Source organism: Schistocerca nitens, chromosome 3 (assembly GCF_023898315.1).
Source record: "Schistocerca nitens isolate TAMUIC-IGC-003100 chromosome 3, iqSchNite1.1, whole genome shotgun sequence".
NCBI lineage: Eukaryota > Metazoa > Arthropoda > Insecta > Orthoptera > Acrididae > Schistocerca > Schistocerca nitens.
In genome coordinates, this window is record NC_064616.1 from 606,111,078 (window position 1) to 606,124,959 (window position 13,882).

The window sequence follows — 13,882 nt, forward strand, 5'->3', positions numbered from 1 at the left end:
CTGCAGGCCACCCAATAGTAAGGTACAGAATTATCTTCTGGGAGAATGCTAGTAGTATAAACAGCATATTAACACAACATAAAACACTTATTAGAAATTGATTGTGTGTGTGTGTGTGTGTGTGTGTGTGTGTGTGTGTGTGTGTGTGTGTTGTCAGGCATTTAATAATTGAGGCAACACTCTTTCCTTTGCCAATTTTGGATAAAAAAAATAGTAATTTTGTTTGTGACATACTTAAATATTCCTGCATCATCTCATGTACTACTAATAACTCTTAGCAGATGGCAGTCCCATAACTAGTCTTCAAAATGGCATCTACAACTGAGGCATGTTGCAAGCAAAAAGCAGTCACTGAACTTCATTCGGTGAAAAACCAGACCATCACAAATATTCACAGGCATTTACAGAATGGCTACAAACACAGGGCAATGGCTAAAAGTACAGTAAGTCACTGAGCGAATCATCTGTCATCACCAGAAAAAGGAGAAGGGAAAGGAAATCTGATCACCTATGTGTAGACTAACCACACACAGCTATGATGCAAACAATGTTGCAACATGAGGACACACTTATTTGAGGTGATTAACGAATGACAACTGAATAACTCAGTGTTCAACTTGGCACCTCTGTTGGCAGCGCCAACATATTTGTCCACCAGTTAGTGTATTCAAATGTTTGTGCATGTTGGGTTCCCCTAAGACTAGCTGATGAGCATAAAGAGGAAAGATGGGACATCTGTGCCAAACTGCTTGCTTGTCATGAAGCTGATGGTCACAATTTTCATGTTGAACACTGCCACAAGTGATGAAATGTGGATCACTACTTTGAGCTAGAAACAAAACAGCAGTTCGTTGAGTGATAGTATCCATCACCTTCGATGTAGTAGTAGTAGTAGTAGTAGTAGTAGTAGTAGTACAAAACAGTGCCCTCAGCTGGTAAAATCATGGCTACACTCTTATGGGATGATTAAAATGTTATTCTGTTCAATGTCCTCCCTCACAGAAAAACCATCAACAAAGAAGTCTATTGCGAAACTCTTAGGAAATTGAAGAAACAATTACAGCATGTTTGTGGCCACAAAACTGTGAATGCCCTTCTCCTCCTCCACGATAATATAAGGTCACACACAAGTCTGTGCACCCAAGGAGATCACAAAACTTTCGTGGACTGTTCTTCCTCATCTGCCCAACAGCCCTGCATCTTCTGACTTCCATCTATTTGGATTACTGAAGGATGGACTCCACAATAAGTGCTACAACAATGATGGGGAAATTACTGATGCAGCAAGAACTTGGTTGAGCCACAGACCAGCAGAATATCATGACAGTCTACAAACTACCAGATTAAGGTGGTGTAGGCTCACAGTACTGAATGGAGATTACATTGGAAGATGTGGGTTATAGTCAAAGAATCAGAGAACAATGTGTTGTATTTAAATCATGAATAAAACCATCCTGTTTGAGAAACAAAAGTGTTGCTTTACCTACTGAATGACCCTGGCAGCAGTTGGCCATATCACTGATTTGTAGTCAGTCATACTGGAGGAAAGTAGATTGTCTGTTGTAAATGAAGCATTACAAAACATAAAATTATAGCTTGATGGAAAATGCACGGAGCAATGCTTTGGTTGGAAGATGCACATCAGCCAAACAGCTGACCCAGTGAACAGAAGCCTGTCAAAGATGAGTGATGTAAGGAACAAGAAGGAGTGGGAGAAATGTCATTCAGCAAGCAATATGACATGAACTCAGTATCGCAGGTGATGAGGTTTGAAGAGTTGTAGCCAAGTAAGGAAACAATACGGCATTGGCTCAATTTATGAATGAAGGTCACGATTTACCAACAGAACATTGTTGTAATTTAAAAAATAATGGTCTCTAATGGGAGAACTAAATTATTTTGTTACAAGGTATATATACGAGGAATGTTCAATAAGTAATGTAACACTTTTTTTTCTGAAAGCAGGTCGATTTTATTCAGGATTGCAATACACCATATTATTCCCCACTCTTTTGGCTACAAAAGCCTATTTTTCAACATAATAATGATTCAATGCAGCAGCCTTACGCCACCTTGCTGGGAGGGCCTGTATGCCCGCACCGCCGTACCACTCTACTGGTTGACGTAGGAGTCAATTTATTGCTGCATCAATAACCTCCACATCATCCACATACTGCTTCCCACAGAGTGCATCCTTCATTGGGCCAAACAGATGGAAGTCTAAAAGCACACAATCTGGGCTGTATGGTGGATCAGGAAGAACAGTCCAATGAAGTTTTGTGAAGTCCTCTTGGCTGCACAGACTTTTAAGAGGCCTTGTGTTGTCATGAAGAAGGCCAAGTTCATTTGCATTTTTGTGATGACAAACACACTAAAGTACTTTCTTCAGTTTCCTGAGGATATTACAATTCAATTCAGAGTTGATCATTGCACCATTGGAGAGTACATCAAACAGAAGGACCTCTTCACAGTCCCAGAAGACTGCCACCATGACTATCAGCTGAGGGTGTGGCTTTAAACTTTTCCTTTGGAGGAGACATTGTGTGGTGCCATTCCATGGATAGCCGTTTCATTTCCGGTTCAAAGTGATTAACCCATGTTTCACCACCTGAGATGACGTTCGGCAAACATTTGTCACAATCAGCCTTGTAAGGTGCAAGCAATTTCGCACAAAAGGTCCTTCATTACTCTTTATGGTCTTCTGTTAAGCGCGAGGAACGCAGCAGGCACACACCTTCGAGAACCCCAACTGCTGGACGAGTGTGTCGCACCACCAACAGAGACATCCAGTTGTGCAATGAGGTGTTCAATAATGATCCTTCAATCACCTTAAATGAGTGTGTCTGCACATTCCAACAACAGAGGAGTCACAGCTGTGGGCAGCCAGTCAGCATGCGGGACATCAGACAGGTTTGTGCGACCTTGTTATGATGATGACAACTGACACGTCACCCAAGGCCTCACCACACTTTGGTTCACTGCCAGGTCTCCATAAACATTCTACAAGCACCTACGAATATCTCTGATGCTCTGGTTTTCTGCCAACAGAACTGTACTTGAAATGCACCTCTGTTACAGACACCAGTCTGAATCCTACATATAGCATTGCCACCTATTGGAACTACATTGAATAACAGGGGCTGAAGTGGGAATATTCCATGACATCCCACAACAAACTCTGCATTTTTTTCAACTGAAATTGGCTGGAAAAAAAAAAGTGTTGCATTACTTATTGAACGCACCTCATATATAAAAGTGTAAAAGATAGAAAGAGAATAAAGATGTGGGGGAGTATATGATAATGCAGATTTAATTTATGTACTTTTTCAGGTGTATGAACATTTATATTTACTAGTAACGTATCAACAATATTTTATTTCATGTAGCCTATACACTGGTGAGCATGAGAGTGGTAGCTTTCGTCAATAGCAAACATAAGATCTTACCCTGAATAAAATAGTGCAATTTTCTCCCCCCCCCCTCCCCCATCCACATCCACCTCCACCTCCACCTCCACCTCCACCTCCACCTCCACCTCCACCTCCACCTCCACCTCCACCTCCACCTCCACCTCCACCTCCACCTCCACCTCCACCTCCACCTCCACCTCCACCTCCACCTCCACCTCCACCTCCACCTCCACCTCCACAAAAAAAAAAGTTCAAGAACTATGAAGCTGCCATTACCCTCCAAGTGTTCACAAAACATGAAGTAGTGCCTCAAAAAATGTGCCAAACGGGGTACAAATAATTTACAAATTACTGATGTATCTGTTATAAAACAAATGTCTTAGACTGGCAATTTTATAAAGTCAGGTCCGACCTGGATTTTGGATTTTCATGTGAAACATTCCCTCTCATGCAGCCTTTATATCCAAGGCAAACTTGTTTGTTCAGAAGCAGACTCTTTACAGTAATCCAACACCTATCTCACATCTGCCTTTGCCCTACATAATTATCCCCACGAGCCTAGTTCAAAAGCAGATTTCCAAGCCATTATATCTCATTCTGGTACTGCTGGATGCTCTAAGGAAACAACTTAGGAATACACCTCTGTCACTCTGGTCTTGAGTGTATAAATCTGCTACTTCAACAGGGCTATGACTTCCTAAAATCTTGCCTTGAAACGCTATTCTGTCTGATATTTTGCACACCCAACAGAGAATAGCTTTCCACCCCTCCCCCCACGCCTCCCAACACCAATCTTTGAAATATCCTGGTCAGATCCTATGTTGCTCCAGCACCAATTCCCCTACTCAATGGCTCCTAGCCCTGTGACTAAGCCCACTGTAAGACTTGCCCATGCACCTTCCTATCCTATGTACACAAGGCCTCTAACTGGCAGTACATTTTCTATCAAGGGGAGAGCTGCCCGTGAAACAACATGTTGTGTACCAGCTGTTATGTATACACTGTTCGGCCTTTTGCATTGTTATGACAAGTTATCACAGAGAGAGTAGGCTAGCAATATACAATACCCTATTGCAGAGCACACTGTACAACGTGACCATCTGGATACTCCCTCTCATGATAACAGTTCCTCAGAACTCCTTAGAATATGTGGCTGGTTCTCAAAATTTCTTTCCCCTCTCTCTCTCTCTCTCTCTCTCTCTCTCTCTCTCTCTCTGTGTGTGTGTGTGTGTGTGTGTGTGTGTGTGTGTGTGTGTGTGTGTGTGTGTGTGTGTGTGTGTGCGCTTAGCTTTATGCTATTACTGGCACTTCCACCTTTTTTAATATAGTCTTTGTCTTACTTATTATCGTATCTACCACTTTTACATTCTCATGTTTTCAAATATTAGATGGTGCAGGCATCAACAATCACTCTTTCCTTCTCAACCCATCCACTAAGTCTCTCCTGACCTGGGATTCTCAGTGACTTTTTCATAACTTTTCCTATTTCCTACACCTCATCTGTTGTTTTCCTTCATACCTCTTCCTATTCCCTCATCACCTCAACCCTTCTGCCATGAGGAGCAGCCACTGGCTCCGAAATTGATTTGTTTCCATACCTATTATGTATTTTCTTCTGCCACAGTTTGGTGAACAGATTTTTATCCATCCATATTATATTTCGTAAAATAAAACATTTTTATAATAATGTATGTGCCTTGAGCATTTTCCTTCAAATTAAAAAGTTGAGTTTTCCTTCCTTTTGATTAAAGTGTTTTTGATATGTAATAAAATGCATAGTTTGTTTAGTGTATGACACTGCTTGTTTTATGCACAATGAATTACTGTAACATGATTACCTACAGAATTTTTCAGAAGAGCAAACAATGCCTACATGGTTAATGGATTCAGTTATTGGAAAACTGAATTTTATGTAGATGCAATTTATGGCCACTTTAAAATAATATAAAACCTGAATGAAAGTAAACGTATTTTGTAGTTCCACTCTTTGAAACCAAAGTTTTTTATGCCTTTTGTTAAGAAATAACTCTTTAAAGAAATGCACCTATACTCTGATGGTTATTGTCAATTGTAAATCAATACATGAAATTGATAATTTTGTAGTTATAGTACCTCTACTGTGGGGAATTTGTGGCAAAGGTGCTTTATCAGCTTTTGAACACATTGGCATATCAAACTTCATAAAGACCCCATTCCTTCCATCGAAACTGAGTTGCAAAAATCCTAACAACCCTAGACCCCCAACAAAGTCTCCCAACTGCCTTCATAGACTTTTCTGCCTCTCCTGAGTTACATACCTCTACTTCCCCAATTGTACAAAATAAAATATCCTGGCCATCCCTGTGTAGCATGTTTCAAAGTTACAACTGAACACATCTTGACCTTTCTATACCAGCACCTCAAAACTCATCATGCAGAGATTCCCATCCCACAGAAAAAAAAACTCCAACCATTTCCTGCAATGTCTTGAACCCACTTCCATTTCCTCTACTACCTGAAGCCCACAATGTTGGGTGGTTGGTTTGGGGAAGGAGACCAGACAGCGAGGTCATCGGTCTCATCGGATTAGGGAAGGATGGGGAAGGAAGTCGGCCGTGCCCTTTGAAAGGAACCATCCCGGCATTTGCCTGGAGCGATTTAGGGAAATCACGGAAAACCTAAATCAGGATGGCCGGACACGGGATTGAACCGTCGTCCTCCCGAATGCGAGTCCAGTGTCTAACCACTGCGCCACCTCGCTCGGTGAAGTCCACAATGTCACTACTGATGCAGCCTCTCTTTACACCAACAACCAGCATACCCACAGCCTCTCAGCACTTTAACATGAACTACGCAAACACCCACCAGATACTCTTAAAAAAAAAAGTGTCACACAAGCCAAATTCGTCCTAACTCATTACTATTTTTCCTTTGATGGACACACAGACAAACAACTAAGGGTGACAGCTAAGGTAACCTGTTCTACGGCAACCTTTTGTTGGGCTACATGGAAGGGGAAATTCTGAACACCCAGAATCTTGGCCTCCTGGTTTGGTAGACTTGCTGATGATCAAACTCAAATTCGAAGCCACCTTCGTTAACTTACCTACATCTTACTGAGGTTCACACACAAAACATAACTCTTATAAAACCATCCAACAAGCAACAGATCCTCTCCTTCAACAGTTGCCTCCCAATTTCCATGCTGTTCAAGCATCCAAGATAAATTTATCTTGTCCTAAGCCAAATTCTTCAACAGCTATACAAATAACCTATCCCAGGTTTTCCTCTCCCACAAATAAGCACCCTGTCTGCCAGTCCACAAATGCCTCATACATTACTCCACCAATGTTACGACTTTCTCAAATCAAGTATCGAAATGAGATGATCTTGCCCTCACCCTGTACTTCTCACACCACCCACTGTTGCCTTTTGTCACCCTCCAAAGCTTTACAACTTCCTTGATAAACCATATGAGCATCCTAGACTATTACACAAATATTCTTATCCTTGAAATTGTTCAGATTGTAAAATGTATCTCAGGCATTTGCACACTACCCATCACTACACCTTCAACAAATCATACAGCAAAGGCAGAGCAACAAAAGAACCCACTCTTGTTGTTTCCCAACTAAAGTGTTCACTGCACTGTTTTTTATATAAGGATGATTACCACTAAACTGGATGAGTACATGAATGTACACAGAACCGTCTGCCCTGAGGACACCCGGCACCCATTTGCTAAGCATGCTCTACAGAATGACTCAAGAGACCTGCGTATCTACACCACCTTCCCAACATCCCAATCCCTCCATCAAAGAATGGATACACAAGTTCCTAAAGCATTTCTATCAGCAAAACTGAAAAAAAAAATGCACTACGAAAAAGCTACGTACTGGCCAGCCATTCCATTTATTTATAAGAAAACACTAACATGAACCACAAGTTGCATCTTATAATTGCAATTCACAGTAGATGTAAAGTAAGAAAATTTTCCATTTTATGGTCATGGCACACAACAATACAAGATTTTTTTCTAAATATTCCATAAAAAGATACTAGCACTCAAAATTATGCCCAGAAATAAAAAAAATATTTGACAGATTTGACATTAAAAAATAAGATGGTGTAGTTAAAATATTCTATACAACACTACAAGTCCCTCTGGAACGCAGTACACATCCTGTTGAAGCTAACTGCAGACACACAATAAAAATCAGAGATCTGGAATGAAATGATGTCTAATTACAGGTTCTTAAGCCCAATTTTAATGAATTTTCAAATACTGATCTTACACCACCACAAAAAAAGGCAGTATGAGAAAATACTTTGAAAGCTATAAGAAATGGCAAATAACAAAGAAGAAATACAGAATGACACACTCACCTAATGGTTGTGTTTATATAGCTCAACTCATCGTCACAATCACTCTGTGTGTTCTCTAAGTACTAGAACAAAAAGAGAACAAAATGTCATTAAATACATTCAAATAATGACATAATAGATGGTAAAATTACTTGGTAAATATTTATGGGGAGCTAATACTCTCTTATCCCCAGCATGTGGTAAAGTGAAGGAGCTGCAGCAAAACAACTATAGAAACTATCACTATTCACATGTTAATTAAAAATATTACCACAAATATTTAAATGTACACATATACTTCAGTGCATCTGTAAAAAACGAAAACAGTTGGCACGCCTTACTCACAGAGATCACAACGCACTGAAGCAGTATTGATGTCAGGCAGGATACAGCACTCATGTTGTGAGAATACTGGTCTTAAGGATCATCAAACTGAAGACTCATCACACTTTGCATCCACCACCTGCTTTGTCACTAATCATCTTCATTCGCAGGTGCAACGTGACTCAATATCCATCTTCTTTGAAAGGTTTTGTCAGTATGGCTTCCTCAACCAAATCCTGAGTGTATCTACACATATTCCAGAGCAAGTGGGTACTACTTCCTCCTTCTTATTGTTTTCTTTGGATTTACTGATATTCTTACCATTCATCTACATTTTCACAGTATATTTCCATTTCAAAATTCCCAGGTGTACATATTAATCAAAACTTGAACTGGTAATCAAATATATCTTCACAAATGTACGAGTTCAGCAACTTTTGCTCAACATGTAATTACCAGTTTTGGTGATGAAAGAATCAAAATTAGTTTAATTTGCATAATTATATTCATCAATGTCATATGGAATTAATTTTCACGGGCAATTCCACGTACAGGCATGAAGTACGCACTGCACAGAAATGCACTGTGAGGATCATATCTGGTGTTCATGAAACCTTATGTATGAAACTATTTAAAAATAAACTACATATATTAATAACCACCTCACACCACCTGAAAAAAACAGTCCAACAATGAGTGAGAATGGTACGCAGACATCTAAGGCATGGGTATTGTTTCATAGGTTTGCTGCTCCACGAGAAGTCACTGCCTGAAGTTTGGTCGCTCACCAATCTCAGCAGATAGGCTTGGAATATGGCTGGGCCTAAAGGCTCCGGTTGTTAGCTCGGTTCCCTCATGGTGTGCAATGTCATTTAAATATGTGTATTTTGCAGACCCATACAGCACACACTCCTGATCAAGCCAGTATCACAAGAAGGCTCTGTGAAACTGGAGCACACTGGCTGGGTTTGCTCCCCACAAACTATGATTTATGCATTTTAAAATATTTAGTGCTTAAAGGAACTATGCTTTCAGTTTTTTAAAGTGTCAGTTCAGGGTAAGCTTAAAATCAAATGAGAGTCCAAAAACATCACTATTTTCTTTAATATTAAGAACAGTGTCTCTCATCCTCTACTGAGGAAAGCTAAATTCTAAGGAAGGAAGGAAGACTAGGTTTCACACCCCATTGAGTTCGAGGTCATTAGGGATGGAGCACAAGCTCAGATTGTGACAAGGATGGGGAAGGAAATAGGCCACATCCTTTCAAAGGGACCGTCCCAGCATTTTCCTGGATCAATTTACGGAAATCATAGAAATCCTAAATCTGAATGGCCTGTCAAGTTGGATCATCATCCTCCTGAATGCAAATCCGGTGTGCTAACCACTGCATCACCTCGCTCGGTGAAAGTTAAATTGTCAGCAACAACAGGTGGGTTGCTGAAAGACTGGAGGAGAAACGAAAGACAGAGAAATCATCTACAAACAACAAATACTTATAGTAAAATCTAGGGAAAGCTGCCTGCAGGTGCCCGACTAGGCATACTGTCGGGTGGTTACAATCAAACTAGCTGTGTGCCAAGTGCTGCAGTACAGGCTGCATACATTGCAGGATACTGAAACATCATAATTATGTATGTTGATTAATTGGTGTAGTAACAGAGTATGCTGAAAAAAATAATAACTCAAGTTTCTACCACCCACGCTACATTCTGACAGCTTAGAGTGTCATATTTTCACCTGGTGGCAGAAAGTGGAACTTTTAATTTTTTCAGCATACTATGTACATCAATGAACATACCTACAATGTTTCAGTGTCCGAAGATGTATACAGCATGCGCTGTAGCACTCATAACACTGCCAGTTTCATTATAACCACCCGGTACTACTGCCACCCGCCCTTTCCACATAATCCTTCCAATTTCTTTTCCTTATCTTCATCCATTTATTTATATCTTGGATTCCACGTCGATTCCTTATCGATACATTTGTTCTCTAGCTCATATGGTTACTCCTTGGATCTGTCTTAGGCACTTCATTTCCATTACTGTTATTACAATTATTACTTCACTGATTGTCCATCATCTAGCCAACTAATGGACAGTTTTTTCATTATAAAGCTGCTGAAAGCTTTGTCAATGATATATACTCATGATCTTGTTACCTGCCAGTGGATGTACAACCATTACGGAAGTATGCATTCCTTTGTACTTGCTTCTTCCAAGAACTAATTATATGCTATTACTAGTTTATCCATTAAAACTACCAGCTACTAAATATTACAAAAATCAGATAAAAGAGAACTAAAACAAAAAGAAGTTAAAGAGGAAATGGAAAGGAAAAACAGAAGAAATTTGTCTTTACTCCAAAAAATATGTTGAGGGACAAAATTACAACACTTTTTGAGTTACCTCATGTAATCTTAACAGCCGGGGTACTCTACATCCAGTTTCCTTTTTGCACTAGTGTTATGGCCTCGTTGATCCTACAGCAAGTCAATGGTGTACTAGAGTATTTCCCATTTCACCACCCTTATGGCAGTTGTACTGAAGATCTTGTCTCCCTTTCAGACTCAATTTCAGATAAGAAGAAAACTCTGATTTGGAAAGTAAGATAAGTTGTCAGTTTACCAAACCCATTTTGCTGCATTCCAATCTTGGTAGCAAGCCATTCCCCCTCCTACATAGCATGTCACATCCTTTCTTTCTGGGTGTGTATTAGTTGGTTTGCACTCTCCCTTTTGGCTGGCTCTGAGAAGAATCAAGCTATTTCATTCAAGAAGCTGACTTCCAAGTCATTAGACATTGTCTTGTAGACAGGAATGTCCTGAAGTTGCTGTTTCCCTTCCCTAACATCAAGGACTCAAACTGGACATTCCAGAGGATGTGATTATGTGTATCTATAGCTCTACACAATTTGGAGTCCCCCATTCGGATCTCCGGGCGGGGACTGCTCAAGAGGGCGTCGTTATCAGGAGAAAGAAAACTGGCATTCTACGGATCGGAGCGTGGAATGTCAGACCCCTTAATCGGGCAGGTTGGTTAGAAAATTTAAAAAGGGAAATGGATAGGTTAAAGTTAGATATAGTGGGAATTAGTGAAGTTCGGTGGCAGGAGGAACAAGACTTTTGGTCAGGTGATTACAGGGTTATAAATACAAAATCAAATAGGGGTAATGCAGGAGTAGGTTTAATAATGAATAAAAAAATAGGAGTGCGGGTTAGCTACTACAAACAGCATAGTGAACGCATTATTGTGGCCAAGATAGATACAAAGCCCATGCCTACTACAGTAGTACAAGTTTATATGCCAACTAGCTCTGCAGATGATGAAGAAATTGATGAAATGTATGACGAGATAAAAGAAATTATTCAGGTAGTGAAGAGAGACGAAAATTTAATAGTCATGGGTGACTGGAATTCGTCAGTAGGAAAAGGGAGAGAAGGAAACATAGTAGGTGAATATGGATTGGGGGGAAGAAATGAAAGAGGAAGCCGCCTTGTAGAATTTTGCACAGAGCATAACTTAATCATAGCTAACACTTGGTTCAAGAATCATGAAAGAAGGCTGTATACCTGGAAGAATCCTGGAGATACTAAAAGGTATCAGATAGATTATATAATGGTAAGACAGAGATTTAGGAACCAGGTTTTAAATTGTAAGACATTTCCAGGGGCAGATGTGGATTCTGACCACAATCTATTGGTTATGAACTGCAGATTGAAACTCAAGAAACTGCAAAAAGGTGGGAATTTAAGGAGATGGGACCTGGATAAACTGAAAGAACCAAATGTTGTAGAGAGTTTCAGGGAGAGCATAAGGGAACAATTGACAGGAATGGGGGAACGAAATACAGAAGAAGAAGAATGGGTAGCTCTGAGGGATGAAGTAGTGAAGGCAGCAGAGGATCAAGTAGGTAAAAAGACGAGGGCTAATAGAAATCCTTGGGTAACAGAAGAAATATTGAATTTAATTGATGAAAGGAGAAAATATAAAAATGCAGTAAATGAAGCTGGCAAAAAGGAATACAAACGTCTCAAAAATGAGATTGACAGGAAGTGCAAAACGACTAAGCAGGGATGGCTAGAGGACAAATGTAAGGATTTCGAGGCTTGTCTCACTAGGGGTAAGATAGATACTGCCTACAGGAAAATTAAAGAGACCTTTGGAGAGAAGAGAACCACTTGTATGAATATCAAGAGCTCAGATGGCGACCCAGTTCTAAGCAAAGAAGGGAAGGCAGAAAGTTGGAAGGAGTATATAGAGGGTTTATACAAGGGTGATGTACTTGAGGACAATATTATGGAAATGGAAGAGGATGTAGATGAAGATGAAATGGGAGATAAGATACTGCGTGAAGAGTTTGACAGAGCACTGAAAGACCTGAGTCGCAACAAGGCCCCGGGAGTAGACAACATTCCATTAGAGCTACTGATGGCCTTGGGAGAGCCAGTCATGACAAAACTCTACCATCTGGTGAGCAAGATGTATGAGACAGGCGAAATACCCACAGACTTCAAGAAGAATATAATAATTCCAATCCCAAAGAAAGCAGGTGCTGACAGATGTGAAAATTACCGAACTATCAGTTTAATAAGCCACGGCTGCAAAATACTAACACGAATTATTTACAGACGAATGGAAAAACTGGTAGAAGCGGACCTCGGGGAAGATGAGTTTGGATTCCGTAGAAATGTTGGAACACGTGAGGCAATACTAACCTTACGACTTATCTTAGAAGAAAGATTAAGAAAAGGCAAACCTACGTTTCTAGCATTTCTAGACTTACAGAAAGCTTTTGACAACGTTAACTGGAATACTCTCTTTCATATTCTGAAGGTGGCAGGGGTAAAATACAGGGAGCGAAAGGCTATTTACAATTTGTACAGAAACCAGATGGCAGTTATAAGAGTTGAGGGGCATGAAAGGGAAGCAGTGGTTGGGAAGGGAGTGAGACAGGGTTGTAGCCTCTCCCCGATGTTATTCAATCTGTATATTGAGCAAGCAGCAAAGGAAACAAAAGAAAAATTCGGAGTAGGTATTAAAATTCATGGAGAAGAAGTAAAAACTTTGAGGTTCGCCGATGACATTGTAATTCTGTCAGAGACAGCAAAGGACTTGGAAGAGCAGTTGAACGGAATGGACAGTGTCTTGAAAGGAGAATATAAGATGAACATCAACAAAAGCAAAACGAGGATAATGGAATGTAGTCAAATTAAATCGGGTGATGCTGAGGGGATTAGATTAGGAAATGAGACACTTAATGTAGTAAAGGAGTTTTGCTATTTAGGGAGTAAAATAACTGATGATGGTCGAAGTAGAGAGGATATAAAATGTAGACTGGCAATGGCAAGGAAATCGTTTCTGAAGAAGAGAAATTAATAACATCGAGTATAGATTTAAGTGTCAGGAAGTCGTTTCTGAAAGTATTTGTATGGAGTGTAGCCATGTATGGAAGTGAAACATGGACGATAAATAGTTTGGACAAGAAGAGAATAGAAGCTTTCGAAATGTGGTGCTACAGAAGAATGCTGAAGATAAGGTGGGTAGATCACGTAACTAATGAGGAGGTATTGAATAGGATTGGGGAGAAGAGAAGTTTGTGGCACAACTTGACTAGAAGAAGGGATCGGTTGGTAGGACATGTTTTGAGGCATCAAGGGATCACAAATTTAGTATTGGAGGGCAGCGTGGAGGGTAAAAATCGTAGAGGGAGACCAAGAGATGAATACACTAAGCAGATTCAGAAGGATGTAGGTTGCAGTAGGTACTGGGAGATGATGAAGCTTGCACAGAATAGAGTAGCAT

General features: G+C 40.2%; 1 protein-coding gene across 1 annotated transcript in view; it reads right to left on the minus strand.

The window, feature by feature from the left end:
- LOC126248539 (ero1-like protein) overlaps positions 1-13,882 on the minus strand; it is a 76,185-nt gene that overhangs the window by 30,258 nt on the left and 32,045 nt on the right. Inside the window, exon 5 of the mRNA XM_049949598.1 lies at positions 7,776-7,837. Within this exon, the coding sequence (XP_049805555.1) occupies positions 7,776-7,837 (62 nt within the window). The remainder of the gene's footprint in view (positions 1-7,775; positions 7,838-13,882) is intronic.